Source organism: Aotus nancymaae, unplaced genomic scaffold, assembly GCF_030222135.1.
Source record: "Aotus nancymaae isolate 86718 unplaced genomic scaffold, 86718_ANA_hifiasm-v0.15.2.pri h1tg000012l, whole genome shotgun sequence".
NCBI classification, from domain to species: Eukaryota; Metazoa; Chordata; class Mammalia; order Primates; family Aotidae; genus Aotus; species Aotus nancymaae.
In genome coordinates this window covers 10926655-10942699 of record NW_026988423.1, presented here as the reverse complement: position 1 = coordinate 10942699, position 16045 = coordinate 10926655, and the positions used below count along the sequence as shown (strand labels likewise).

The 16045-nt window shown below is 34.8% G+C and overlaps 1 protein-coding gene across 2 annotated transcripts in view; it reads right to left on the bottom strand.

The window, feature by feature from the left end:
- AASDHPPT (aminoadipate-semialdehyde dehydrogenase-phosphopantetheinyl transferase) overlaps nucleotides 1-16045 on the bottom strand; it is a 76155-nt gene that overhangs the window by 3014 nt on the left and 57096 nt on the right. The window contains exons 1-5 of one of the 2 annotated variants that reach the window (XM_012474422.3): nucleotides 15782-16032; nucleotides 13995-14220; nucleotides 4821-4942; nucleotides 4025-4186; nucleotides 815-886 (exon numbers count right to left, since the gene is read on the bottom strand). In XM_012474422.3, coding sequence (XP_012329845.1) covers nucleotides 815-886; nucleotides 4025-4186; nucleotides 4821-4942; nucleotides 13995-14220; nucleotides 15782-15964 — 765 coding nt within the window. In that variant the 5' untranslated portion in view covers nucleotides 15965-16032. Of the gene's footprint in view, nucleotides 1-814; nucleotides 887-4024; nucleotides 4187-4820; nucleotides 4943-13994; nucleotides 14221-15781; nucleotides 16033-16045 lie in introns of those variants that run through there. The other variant, XM_064375387.1, reaches the window with a different exon arrangement.

Genomic DNA, 16045 nt, shown 5'->3' with positions numbered 1-16045 from the left:
TTTAACATGCCATACTTTTTTTAAGGAAGATAATCTATGGAGAATTCTTAATCCTGTGATTAATCTATCAAAGGTGTGGTGTGTTGCCTGAGCCAGTCTTCTGGAAGTAATGATGAATATATATAGATCATGCTACATTCTTTCATGTTGATTCCCTAAAAATAATGACATGTATGTAGTTTTGATTAAAACATACCAGTTTTCCTTAAATAAATAGTTCTGCAGAATCACAATTATATGCAAGCTAAGAGTCTTTGACCCTAAGTTTTTCCCCTGCATTTGCTTACTAGGTAATAGGATAAGTAAGTATAAAAACATTGTGACTGAAGAATTGAAACTGATGTGATGCCACAGTATGACACAAGGTCTCTTACATGTTTGACAGTGTAACTATGGGAATAATTCAGGATATTACTTTAAAAGGAGGAGTGGATTCAATTTGCAAGGTAATTCCATGACTTATCAACCTTCAACTTGGTACTCTCATATTCAACACAAGCCCAATTCACCAAGAAATAAATTACTACTAAGATGACTAAGATAGTGATTATCTTGAACGTCTATTGGAAATATGAGTAGTATGAAAGTACTAACCACATTTTTTGTTGTTGTAATACTTAAGTGTATATGAATGTGAAGAAGCAGGTAACATGCTTTTTGAAAACGTTTCTACAAAATCCCTAGTGATCTTAAAGATTTGCTAATCTTAAAAAGTCCCTCTAACTGATACAAGGCAAATGACTATTTCCATCAATAAACAGCAAACTTAACATTGATTCATGCTGCTTAGAAAAAGAGAAATCCTAAAGCTTACATCCTGATGTCTAGATCCATCGGGTTTCCTAAGAGCTACTGCAACAAAATGGTGCTCATCTATTTTGCTTTCCTGAAAAATAAAAGGTAAATAAATATAGATTATAAAATATGTAAACCTAGATAGCAGTTTTGTTTACATTTTCTAAATCTCATTCTTTCTCTCTCTATATACACACACACTCACACACATGCATATATGTATTTCCCCACCTCCCCTGAACCACTTTAGAAGTTACATACGTGCTAGCCCTTCACTATTAAATACTTCAACATGTATTTCCTAGTAGGCACATTCTCTTACATAACCACAGCAATTAATAACTGCAGTAAGTCTAACAATGAAAAAATATTAACTGTATTCCAAATTCTGTGAATTAATCCAGTACTCTCCTTTGTGGCATATCTCTCCTCCAGAACGGGAGCCCGGTAATGGGCAACTGGGACAAGTATTGCATTCGGTTGTCATGTCTTGTTAGCCTTTGTTTTTTTAATGACATTAACGTATGAAAATAGAAATTCCCCCAAATCTGCTTTTTATTAACAAAACATTGCTTATTTGGGGTTTGTTTCATGATTCTTAATGACTGGATTTAGGTTATACATTCTCAACCAGAAGACTACATAGGTGATGTGCCCTGTCTAGAAGCACTTGATAGCTATCTGTCCTTCACTGGTGATATTAATATTGTCTATATAATAAAGTGCAGGTAAAAAAAAAAATCAGGTTGCAACACTGGTATGTAAACATTTAGTTAACTACATAGTATCACGTATGAAAAATCATGGTGGAAATTTACAGGTAATACATAACCAATACGCAATTTTCTATTTTCCCTTACATATGAGACAAAGGGGGAGGGAGCTTTAAAATGTAATACAGATTGAGGCAGTTACCAGAAAAAATTACAAACACTTAAAAGCTGAACAAACTTTTCACTGAAAAACCACTTTACTAAAGCACTCTTCCATAAAACATCAGAAGACACTACAATTAGAAATAGTACTTAGGGAGCTTTTATTTTTTTATCTTCTTCTTTCTATCTTCATACCTTCAGGTACCCAAATAAGCAAAAAGTGCAATTCAATAAGGATACATTTAAGACATGTTTAAAGAGGAAAAATATATGACTAAGTATCAGAAGATTTGCTATGCCAAAGTTATCACAAAATAAGTCTGCTATGTAGCCCTGTTGTTTTTTCTTTAAACAAACAAGAACAAAGTAACCTGAATGTGCAAATTAAAAAATATTTAAAACAATTTTTCAGAAATTTAGAATATAAGATATAGTTCTTATATGTATAGAATATTTCAGTAAATAAGAATCATGCTTAACGTATAATTAGAGGTATTATGTATCTAACAACTGATAGTTGGACACTAAAGAATGTTAACTAATGGACATACTGTTTTCAACATTTCATTTTTAAAATTTTTTGTAGATAGTGTCTCAGCCTCACAAAGTGTTGGGATGACAAGCATGAACCACCCACCTGGCCCCTAGCAGTTTTTGACTTAGCTCTCTTTCTCAAAATGCCTTTTGTCCTTGGATCCCAACACGACTCTCTTATACCATTTTGGTCATTCTTTATCTCCCCCACAAATCCACCTTTGACTATTAGTACAGATGCTCCTCGACTCACAATGATGTTATACCCCAATAAACCCACTGTAAGAAAACATGGTTAAATGGAAAATTCATTTAATACATCTAACCTACCAAACATCATAGCATAGCACATAGCATAGAATAGCATAGTAGAGCCTACTTTAAATGTGCTCAGAATACTTACATCAGCCTATAAGGGTGAAATCATCTAACACAAAGCCTCATTTACAATAAAATGCTGAATATCTCATGTAATTTAGTGAATACTGTACTGAAAATGAAAAAAGGAATGGTTGCGTGGGTTCTGCAAATATGAATTCTACTGAATGCATTATCACTTTCACACCATCATAAAGTCAAAAAAAGTTGAACCATCGTAAATTGGGGACCATCATTACATTTTATAGCTCCCTCCCTCTTTGTCGCATATGTATTCTCAGGGCTCTATTCTAGGCCCTCTAACTTCTCGTGGCTTCAATTTGTGTTTCTCTCTTCATAGATTCAATTTATAGCTGCTCCTTAGGTAATCTCATAGTTCTAATTTTAAATCCACGGTTTTAATTACCATTGACATAATGGTTAAACTTATAACCATTATGATTATAATTTTTTCCTCTAGCCTAGCCCTCCATTCCATTCACCTACTTAACATCTTCACTTAGATAGTTGGTATCTCAAACTTAACATCTCATTTATTTTCTAGTATTCTGTATCTCAACAGATGATCTTATAAGTCAGAGAACTGTTCTACAGTCCATTTGCTGGACTCTGGACATCTGACATAAGCAGGACCAATCACAGTATAGTGACTGCTCTAGAGATAAACACCTAGCCCAAGCAAGGCCAGGGAGTCCCTTCTCTAGGATTTTTGGGCTTGGAACAGAAAGCAAGTTTACCAGTTTGTTTAATGTAAATTGTTTGTAAACCATAAATTATTACACGCAACAGTATGAAACGAACAAGAGCGATGTTTTCTGTCATGCAGACCAGAGAAGCTGAGAAAGCTGGTGTATAGAATGAGAAACAAGGGTAAGAGAAAACTGAAGCCAAAATGTATAGAAAGGCAAAAGTAGGTGACAAAAAGGCTCTGAATATTTCATTCCCTAATTCTAGCTAATACTGGGGACCGTTACTGAATTACTCTAGTAACCTATAATTCTGTTTTTTGGCTTAAATTAGTGTGTGCTGGCTTCTCTCACTAGCAACCAAGAACTGCTAGTGACAGAAACAAAATACAGTAGGGAGACCAAAATCTTTAACCTGATCAATAACCTGCAGGATCTACCAGCCTGAACTGGAATGTCTGTCAAACAACCTCACTATGACCCAGCCAAAGTGACTGCGTTTGGCTGTTCATACATGCAAAGCTCCAGTTCAGAGCCTCTTTTCCTTTCTTATTTTGCTGAACTCACAATGCCTCATCTTTCAAGTATTAGTATAAATGTTATATGCTCTCATACTGGCCCTGATCACACTTTCAGAGGACCAGGAAGGGATTCGGTTGTAACTGGATTCAGTGACTAGCCTACCCAAATTAATCATAAATACATGCATAAAAGAATGGAAATTCTTAGTTATAACAATTCTAATAAATTTCTTACCTCAAATGCCCATTCTTTCTCTTCCTCTCCATCCAGGTACAAACGTGTTTCTTTATAAACCTGGCCTATATCCAAGTTTAACGGCGATATCTCAAATTCAAGCCGCTGCAATTCAAATCCTAGTCCAACACCAATGGCTTTTATGAAGCTTTCTTTAAGTGCCTAAGATACAGAAAGACATTTTCTCTTAGAATTCAGTAGATAAAAGTTTTCATAGAATCCACAGGACCAACAGACAGGGACTTTTAACGCTATACTACATTATGGCTATATGGTTATAAGCTTTTTTTAAAAACCCTTATAGCATGGAAACAAACCATCCATATGATCTTAAGGCAAATCATTTAAGCTCTCTGTACCTGTATCCCCTCATGTGTAACCTGCGATGATGGTAATAACACCTTCCTCATAGGATTGTTACGTACATTAAATTAACTAACTTAACAAGAGCTTGAAGTAATGTTTTCTGGCATGTAGTGTATGTATCAGTGTTTGTTACATAAGACTTCATGTGTATTAGTTCCTTTATGATAGAAAACATTACTTATATATGGTGATAAATGTTTTGTTTTAGCTCTAAGTACTTTCTAACTGAGCATTACATATAGGTTAAATTTTCTTAAAATGAAATGTCATTATAATGTAATACTGTATGCATAAAATCCATAAAGTTCTCAAGCAATCACCCATTTACTTCAAGCACTATTTGGACACTACTGGGTAACTAAAGGACTTTGATTTTAAGTGAAGATAATGGAATCATTATAGACTTTTGTTTTCAAAATTAGAATTATACCCAATTCCTGTAAAACATATCCAGCTGAGTCCATTCATCCTTAAAGCTTCTGATTGTTTCCCATTCTTTGTTGGTAAACTTTCTTTTCATAATATGAAAGAATTCTGGAATTGAACCACGACCTGTCAATTAAGGAAATACAAAATTAAAAATAGCAGTTCTATTAAAAAATAAAAGGCTGCTCTATTACTAAAACTGTTCAAGACAGCACCCCCCAAAGAGCTACAGGGCAATCAAACTTTTGAATACATTTTAAATAATCCTAAACAAAATCTCAGCAAGTGAAAGCAAGTTGAGAATTAAGAGCAAATACACTATGACAAGTAGTGGTTAGCCCAGAAACACAAGTGTAGTTTAACAGGAACTGGTGATATTCTGTAAATTATTAATTAAGAAAACCATACGGTTGTATCAATATATGCCCTGAAAAGTTTTGATAAATTTTAGCAGACAAAGCTATTATAAATAAGAGGAAATTTTTTACATAAAAGAATATTTATCAGAAGCCCACTAAAAATACTCCTAAAATAAAGCCATATTATTCTAAAGTTTTATTTTGTTATGTAACAGAGAAAAAAAGGGAATAATTCTTTCATTACAATTTTTAGAAAATAAGCAGAAAGCGGCCGGGCGCGGTGGCTCAAGCCTGTAATCCCAGCACTTTGGGAGGCCGAGGCGGGTGGATCACGAGGTCAAGAGATCGAGACCATCCTGGTCAACATGGTGAAACCCCGTCTCTACTAATACAAAAAAAAATTAGCTGGGCACAGTGGCGCGTGCCTGTAATCCCAGCTATTCAGGAGGCTGAGGCAGGAGAATTGCCTGAACCCAGGAGGCGGAGGTTGCGGTGAGCCGAGATCGCGCCATTGCGCTCCAGCCTGGGTATCAAGAGCGAAACTCCGTCTCAAAAAAAAAAAAAAAAAAAGAAAATAAGCAGAAAGCTGAAAATCGTTCTTTTATTCTACATTATCACCATGGCTAAAAAATAAATACTTATTTTCTTTAAAATGTTTTCCAACTTGTTTTCTAATATAACTTCTCCAAATAAAAAGATTTTTATTATTCTTTTGTGGTTGCAATTGCAAAATAAGCTCATTTTTAAAAACCTGAAACATATCTTTAGTGCCACTATTTCATAGATAACAAAATATTACATAGCATTCTAAAAATAAATGACAAAAGATACAACTCAAAGGATCCGATTACCAGAACTAAGGGGTAAGATAAATATTAAAACTCACGGTAGGCCTCCAGTATTGAATTTTCCAAAACATTAAAATTATGTGCTTGTGTGTCTTTACCACCAAGCACAAACTTTCTACCACCATTCATTTTTTTATACAAATATGCAGAATGTGTATAAATAGTTACACAAATACGTATTCAACTAAATATTTTTAAAAAATGATCACTGTTCTTGCCTTTTATACTTACAGCCTAATAGGGCTATAAGAAAGCCTGCTCCAAGGCAGGTAAACCACAAACATTTACTAAGTGTATACATAAATGTTAACTATTATATGGTAAATTACTTCCTAAATATTCTACTGCCCTGTATCCTTAGTTCATTATTACATTATTTTCCAGAAAACCTTTTGAAGGTAATCCCTTTGAGGATTCTGTTGTTTATTCCAACTCCCACTTCTAAAATACCCAACTCCAAAATCTGACATTCTCAAATGGTTATTGCAACTCTGAAAGTGATAGCTGATACCACACTCTCTAAGGGCATTTCTTACGTGAGATATGCAGAGAAAAAAGATGTTGAATGCCCCCTTCTTAATACTTCACTGGAATTTAATCACTAATTCTCTCTATGAGAATTCAACAATTAGAATTCCATTATGACCACTCAGTAAAAATATACAAGTGCTACGTACCAGGAATATCATGATGAGCAAAACAGACATGGTCCTTATCTTCCTAGAGAGTTTACAGTTTCTCCTACAGTAACCAAATACCTTTCCCACACTCATCTCAAGGGTAGAAAACATTAAAAGTCAGTTCTCTCATGAAACTATGATTTTTCCAGTACTCCTTCTTCAAGACAAAATTGTCTCCTCTTAGTTCATCAGGAAATATTTCTGCTGATCCTGTTGCTGATATGTGGTACTATGGATCAAGACAAGGATCCTCATTCATTTTCAGGCACTGAAATATTAAATTGTGATCTTGAGAGTTCAATGGCAAGAAATTCTTACCCCTTTTGGTGCCATAAATCCTTTTGATTGTCTGATGCTTACTCCTCAACACCTTCCTGAGATTAACATTAACAGAAGCCCCTCAATAAAAACTGTTTTGTTCACTATATCAATAGTACATACAGCATTGATAAACAGCATCTTAAAGAACATCTTAAAGATCACCTTAAAAACAGTAAAGACAGAAAGCTTCTGAAGTAAAGTAAATCTGGAAATTTTAAACACTGGGAACACTGTATCTACAAAAATCATAAACTGTTTCCTCTTGAATGGATTTTGGCACAAACAGCATAAGTATTAACAGTGGGAGGAATATACTATCTTCGGTTTGGAAGACTGCATTATATATTTTGAGAGAAAGTATAATATCCAAAAAACCTGCATTTAAAAAGATAAGTATTTTGTTATCTATAGTTTCATTCTGCTTGCTGGTTTTTTCAAATTTTTTTCATAACCTTCAAGAAGCCTTTTGATTCTTAACTAAATAAGATGGGGCAATCAAGGAAAAAAATTTAAATAAGCATGCTAATAAAAAACTGATTAACATAAAAGGCAATCAATCTGGCACAATCACTAGAAAGCAATCATATAACTCATTATGTGCAGCTAAAAAAGTATCCGATATAAGTGCATTTTCATATACTTTAGAGAGCATCTTATTTAGTCCACAAAATAAAAATTTGACAGCAATAGGCAAAGTAATTTTGTAAATATTCAGCCAAAGCACAGCAGCACCACACTGTGGCATTGTGGTGGATATACAGTGGGCAAGTATTCTGCTAAGTATTAAATACAGTTTACCTAGGAAACTGGAATAAAGAAAAATCATTAGGAAGAACGGTGAATTTGTCCCTGACAACTATTTGAAGACAGTACAATTACTGGATATATATGTTGGCAAATTCTAATAATACCATTATATACACAGAGAATCACCAGTCAAGTTTAGAAAAACCTGATCCTCCATCTTATAGCTTGATCTTTAGGGAGAGCAGTGTTAGATATTGTATTCTGCAACAACGACTAACTAACCAGGACCACACAGCAACTAACGTTTTATTTTAAACACAGTAGTAACCTACAATAAGATCATTTAGATCTGGTGCCTTGAGCCACTATTGCAGGCCCATGAAAAAAATCCTACCAGTACCAACCAGAACCTCAAGGCCTACCTACATGAATCCCTCTCCAAAACAAGGACACCCATATGTATATATAACAGTACCTCAGTCTTTAGGAGAATGGGCTGGTCAGTTTGGGGGAAAGTGGAAGGGACTGAAGCACTGCCCATCTATGTGCTTGCTTTAAAGTACCAAAATTTAGCCTTATATAATAAATCATATTGGAAATTCTAATAATTTCATTTTCTAAGTGCTGAACTGTATATAATAGAATTATATATAATTTTGCTTCTATGAGAAGTGAACATCTTCTAAGATATGAGTTAGTATGTATAATGCAGTTCATTTGTCCAGGAACTTACCCAGACAAAAACAAAGAATAACACAAAAGTATCTGAGCTGCCAATACAGGTTTCACAAACTACATGCACAAAGCCTCTTGCAAATAATACTTGCAAATACTGTCAAAGGATGTATTTAAGCCCTCAATTCGTGGAGTACAGCAGAAAAAACACTAGTTTGAAATATGACAACCTAGGTTTGAGACTCACCATTTAGGCTGTCCTAAACTTCAGTTGCTCTTACCTTGCTTACCAACACATATAGGTATTAACATACAGAGGCAAGAAACCGGCTGATAGAGCTAGAACTACTGAGCTTCGAATGTTATCCTTTCAGGAAGAACTCCAGAGAAGGAAGAAGCGGATCAAGAGGACAGAGCATGCAGCCTTTTATTTTCAGGCTTTGAAATCTAATGGAATTTACCCTGCTGGGTTTGGAACATGTTTGAGAACCACAACTCCTTTTTAATTCAAACTTCTTTTTGGAATGGAAATGTCTATCCTATGCCTTTCCCACCACTGTATTTTAGAAGACGTGTTTTCTGCTTTCACAGGTCCACAGATGGAAAGAAATTTTGCCCCAAGAAGGATCATACCCCAGTTTCACAAATAGTTGATTTAGATGATTGAGAGGATGAGATTTGCCACTTTTTGAGTTGATGATATTAACACTTACATGAGGTTTAGAGTTAATGCTGGAATGGGCTGAGAACTGCTGATGCTGGGATAGCGTGAATTTACTTTGTATGTTAGATGGATACAAATTATGCAGGGGGCCAGAGAATGGACTCTACTAAGTATGTCATTCTCTACAGAAAATGTCTCCTGAAATTCCTATCCACCCAGAACCTTAGAATGTGGCCTAATTTGGAAATAGAGTCTTTATAAATGTAATCAGGTTAAGATGAGGTCATAACTGTCCAATGCTGGTGTCCTTACAAGGAGAGATAGACACACAGAGAGGAGACAGAAAAAGTCATCTGAAGGTGAAGACAAAAATTGGAGTGATGCAACTGCAAGCCAAGGACTGTCAGGAATGTGCAGAAACTAGAAGAATTAAGTAAGGAAGGATTCTTTCTTGGAACCTTCAGAAAGACCATGGCCCTGCTGACACCCTGACTGATTTCCAGCCTTCCAGAACTCACAGAACTGTCACTTTAAGACACCATGTTTGAGGTACTTTGTTAGGCAGCCTGAAGAAACTAATATATACATGCATACAATTTAAATTATACAGAAGCATACACACTTAAGTACCCTTAGGAGCTTTAATTTTATGTCCCTGGAGTCAAATGTTCAAATGCCGATCCATCACTTCTTAGCTACAGATTGAGTATCCCTAATCTGAAAATCTGAAATCAAAAATGTTATAAAACTCAAAAATTTGAACACCAAAATTATACTCAAAGGAAAAACTCACTGGAGCACTGTCGATTTCCCACTAAGGCTACTCGACCTGTAGGTTATTTATTTAACATTTACTTAACATCTCTATGGCTGCTTTTCAAACTGTAAAATAAGTACAAAAATTGGGCAGATTAAGAATAATACTTAATTCTTCCTAGTTTCTGCTCATTCCTGACAGTCCTTGGCTTACAGTTGCATCACTCCAATTTTTGTCTTCACCTTCAGATGACTTTTTCTGTCTCCTCTCTGTGTGTAAAATGCCTTGAACTATCAAGTACTTAATAAATATTAGCTCTAAGGTTGTTGTGAAAGTCATTGTTAAATGTGTATCTTCTTTTGTCAACTGTTTTTGTTAACTTATAAAGTCCTTCCTACATCCATCAAGTACGGCTTAAGTGGTTTTCCCATCGATATTTAGAGGAATATTTCATATCTTAACAACATTAACCTCTGTCTATCAAATTTGCCATGAATATATTCTCTGGTTTGTGAAAGATGATTTAATATGACATTGTATCTGTTGACTTTGTGATTTATTTTTACCTTTTCAAGCTTCAAAAGGCATCTTTCAGAAGTTTGCTTGACTATAGAATTATATTGTATTCTAGTAACTGTTAATAAAACTTTAATTTTGTTATAGTGTGAGGCAATGACTTCCTGATAATATCACTCATAAAAACTGGTAAATGGGCTACAATTTTTCTTTTTGTTAGCTCTGTAAATTACATCTAATACAGTGTTTTCCAAACATTAAGATGACTAACAATCAACTGGGAATATTGTCTAAATATAGAAACCCGGCTGGGTACGGTGGCTCAGGCTTATAATCCAGCACTTTGGAAGGCAGAGGCAGGCAGATCACCTGAGGTCAGGAGTTCGAGACTAGCCTGGCCCACATGGTGAAACCCGGTCTCTACTAAAAATACAAAAATTTGCCAAGTGTTGTGGTGGGCACCTGTAATCCCAGCTACTTCAGAGGCTGAGACAGGAGAATCGCTTGAACCAGAGAGGCAGGGGTATTACTGAGCAGAGATGGTGCCACAGCACTCTAGCCTGGTCAACAAAGAGGGAAACTTGGTCAAAAAAAATAAAAAGAAATAAAAAACCCTGATGTACTCTCAGAAATTCTGACTGCCATAGGTCTGCAGTGGTTTCAAGGAATTTGTATTTTTAATGAGCACCCTGGCTGATTTTGATACCCTGATCAAAATTTAGAAAGACTATTCTATGGTCCTATTATTATTAGAGAAAAAATCTAAGACTAAACTGGCTCTGGTTTCTTTCAAGATAAATTATTTTATTTTTGGATACCAGCAGAACTGTTCCACTTTCTACAACATTTAATTCTGATATTCTATGTATGATTTCTTCTCTATTATAGTATAATATTTATAATTTAACCGATTTTTAAGTATATAGTTCAGTGGTATACAGTTCACTTACATTATTATATAATCATCACCACTACCTATCTCCAGAACTTTTTATTATTCTTTTTTAAACTGGAACTAAATCCATCTAATCCCAAATCTCTAGTTTCCTACCAAATAATTTATTTTTGTGTCTTATCCATTTAATCGGTCATCTTCTTCAATAGTATATTTCCATAAACCAAATCTCTATGTTCATTCTTCTTTATCTCCTTATTCATTCCTCTTCATTCTGGAAGTGTTTCTCAGATTTATTTATCAGATTTATCCTAGATATCATCAATTCAATTTTCTGTAAAAGCTAGTCTATTTAGAGCTTCCTACATAGATTCTTCCGTTACTGATGTTTGTGGGAAAGGAGGATTAAGGATTTTGTAGGGGACAGAGTTGCATGCTTTTAACTTGAATTTAGTAATAAGGACAATCTTCTTTTAAAATTAAAATTAAAAAGGTTCATGGAGAATTTTTATCTCAGAGAAAAATATTTCTCCTAAGTCTTTTAGCTTTTGAAATTTTTTCTTATAACTTTCTAAGTTTTAAAAAATTATTTTACATAGTTGGTTTTTAAAGGGATTGAGGCATTTGTTTTTAAAAAAATAAGGTTCTGCTATATATGCTTTTCTATAATGTGATACTGGCTGGGCACAGTGGCTCATGCTTGTAATCCTAGCACTTGGGAGGCTGAGGCAGGCAGATCACTTGAGCCCAGGAGTTCAAGACCAGCGTGGACAACATGGCAAAACCCTCTTTTAGAATACTAAATATATATATATATATATGTTCTAAGTCCCTTCAGGTTCATATAGACCTAACTCATTCTTTTATTACAGCTAATAATTATCTGTAGAATGCATCCACCATTAATTTATTTAACTAATTTCTATTACCAGCATTCAGGTTTTGTCATTCATAAATCGTTTGGATACAGTACCATAAACAAGATCACTAAATCAAAGAGTATGTGTATTTTCAATTTTAACATGGTTTTCCAAAAAGCCTATAGCAATTTCTAGTGCTTCCATCTATGTATGATTGTTCTTTTCCGACAATTTCACAACAAGTTCCAGTGTTTTACCAATTTTCTGCAAATCTGATGGGCATGTCATTGTTACTTTAATTTGCATTACTCTAATCATTAAGGTAATAGCTTATTGACTACTTGAATTTGTTTTTCTGTAAGGTGCCTATTAATATTTTCTGCATTAAAACTCTTTATATATCATGGATACTGACACTTTTATTTACCAAATTTGTTGTAAGAATCTTCCTTATTCTATTATTTATCTTTTGTATTTGATTATATTTTTGGAATATAATTTTTAAAATTAAAATATCTATTATTTCTTTGATAAATTCTGAATTCTGTCTTGTTTGAAAATAATAAGTACATAAAAAGATTTACTGCAACTCAAGGTCACAGTCAACTATATCTTGTTCTAAAATTATAATTTTTGTTTACATTTAAGCCTCTAATTGCTCCAGATTTGTGTATATAGTAAGTTTTACATCCATATGACTAACCAATTCTACGAGCACCATTTAATAAATAATCTCTTATCCACTGAATTGAAATATGTATATATCCTGGGCTGTAAGATTAACTCTTCCAGTTGTCTATTCGTTCGCTAATATCATACTCTTTTTAGTTTATAATGCCTAACACAAGTTTTTGAAAATGGAAAGGCAAGGCCTTTCTTACTATATTTTTCATATTCCTAGCCATTAGTTCTTCCATAACAACTTTAAATGTATGTAACCTAGTTTCACAGAATTTTTCATATTTTGGTATCTGGAAATTCTTCTAACAGGAATCAATAAAATCTCATACCGAAGAGGCCATATACGGTAGAGAGCAGTGGTTAAATAAATGAACTTCTTAGCTGAAGTCAATTTGGACAAATGTCTTAACCTTTTATATAAAATAACAGTAGTACTTACATAATAGTCTTAAGATGATGAAATAATACCTATTAGGCATTGAATACAGTGTTACACATTTGTAGGAGTTGCTCAAGAAATACTAGTTACACAATTAAATCCTACAAACAATGGAAAAAGACCCACCTGTAACTGGGAAGGGGGAAAACTCCTTGAGGGTGGAGACTTGGTTTTCCAGTAAGGAATTCAGAGTACAAAGTGATGTGTGACTTCATAAAACTACTTACAGATTTTAAATCTCAAAGGCATTAAAAAAAAAAATCCAGCAAAGTTTATTTTAAAAATGTAAAGATGAACATGTAAAACCATGGGGGGAAAATTCTGGTCCTTTCCCAAATTTCAATTGTAATTTTTATGTATTTTGTCTCTTTTATTTTGCCTTATTTTATAAATATGGTCAGAAAACTAAACAATTCAAAAGTTACCCTTTATGTTTATCACTGCTAACACCTTTAATAGAAAAAATTAGAAAATCAAGGGAGAACCAACTAAAATCTTCCAAATGAGGATAGTAAATTAAGATGAAGACAAGGAAATGCACTATTTATGTATAACTCTGTAAATATTCACAGAAATACACCCTTTTCAGATTTATGCTCTCCATTACCTTTGTGTACTGAGGACATTTTCCCTAAACTTAAATATCTCTAATACATCTCCTGGCCTGAGATTGCTCAATAGGTAAGAACTGAGGCATAAGACACTTAACTGCTGTACTACAACAATGCCATATTACCTGGAAAACTAGTCTTCATTATATCAATTCCAACTTGCAACTCAGGTTCAGCAGCAAGCACCGCGTAATCCCCTTGATGAGAGATGTTAAAGTTGAAATTCGGATAAGGATTCGATGAGTCCTTTGCAAGAACTGGTTTTCCTTTTGCAGTTCTTTGCAAACGAATATAATTCCAAGGGATATTCAATTTCTCTGCAACTAATTTCCTTATCATCAGACGACCAGCCTGTTAAGTACATAAAACATTTGGTATGTATTGATGTCTACTAAAGATAAAAGCACACTGTGTGTAAAAGTGTATTTTTTTGGTTTCTAAAATTTTCATTTTTAAAACTTTTCAAAATACTTACGTATTAAACACACTTTAATTAAGACTTAAGCAATGCTTAAGTAGATAAAAGGTTAAAGCTCACCTTAACAATTCCCTCTCCTTCACGAGTAACCAAAGTTAACAGCTGGCATCCTTTCAGTCTTTTCTGTATTTAAGTGTGCATTTACATGTTTTTGCTAACTCTACATATAAACACAAACATGAGACTACACTTACATCATATTCTACCACATATAAGCTTTTACAAGTTTTGGGAATTATTTTATGTCTGTACACATTGGTCTGGTCCACGCAATTTTAACTGTAACATATTTCATTAATATTATTTCCCATTTATTGGACATTTTAGGCTGGCTTTAGACTTGCTGTCATAAATAACTGCAATAAGCAGCCCTATTGTATCTACATCTGTGCATATGTATTTCTGGATCCCATATATTGATCACCCAGCTTCAACAATTAGCAAGGCATGACCTAACATGTTCTGCTCTCCCGACTCATTTATTATTTTTTAAAACATTACTAAACGCACACACACACACAAACAAGAATATAAGATGACAAAGCATATATTTTTAAAAATTATCTTTCAGGGGTTTTTTTCTTCTTTAATTCTAACACTGACTAAATTTTAAACACTGCAGGCTTTTAAAAGTAGCTCATTTCACAATTCCTTACAAATTATAAGTGTAAAAAATGTTGACCAATGTGCCTTAAAAATTATAAACTAGCCTACATTTCAAACAGAAAGGTGTTTGAATATGTAACATTTTAAATAAAGGACTGTCTTTTAAATGATAGTAATTCACGATTGTTTCAAATTGCGCTATATAGTAGATTGTTTTGAAATCCAGTTTTCCATTTGTTGCTTCAAAATACATCGCTAAAACAAATCTACATAAAATATTGTTTCCTATGCCATCTAGTGAGGAAGGTATCTTCTCCGGGCTTCAATTTCATTGGCTTCAATCCCAGGGAGCGCAGGGCTAGAAACTAAATCATATTGACAATTTCTAGGGCCTACCACGTGTAGGGTGTCCCTGGAGAATGGTGGGATATTTAACAGGCAGAATAAGCATGGGCTATGAACCCATGAAAAGAAAAAAAATTAATAAAATTTAAAGATAAAGATATAAAAACATTCATTACAGAAAAAAAATTTTTGTCGGCCTTCCCTACACTTATTTCACTGGTTTAGTATGGTCTCCATTTTCAATAACGGGGAAAGAGATAATTTTTACAGCTATCGAGGCCTCCAAGGCGGTTACAATGGCCGTGGAAACCAGGCAGTGTGTGGCCTGCAACCCCACAGCGCCGGCCATTGTCGCCCGGGCCGGCCACAGGCTCCACAGCGAGAGCGCCGCCGACAGGGCGGGAGTGTGGGATCTCCACAGCCTGGCCCGCCTCCCCCAACATCTGCTACCAAGACTCTAAATACCAAAAAGACCCGCAGTACCATGGCTGCCTTAGCGTCCCGGGCAAAGACGAACTGGCCAATGCGCTCCTTCTCCTCGGGCTGGATCGATCGCACTGCCAGCAGCCATTCGGCTCGGCTCGGCAGCCAAGTGCCGCAGGAAAAGGCCCAGCGCACGCCCTCCATGGATGGCACCGAGCAGAACCGCTTGGCAGGGAAAACCATACACTGAAGGAGGACTTCGCCGCTACCTCGGGCCTGATGGCGCGGATGCAAACGTGGCCCCACCCCCTTCTTCCCAGCGTC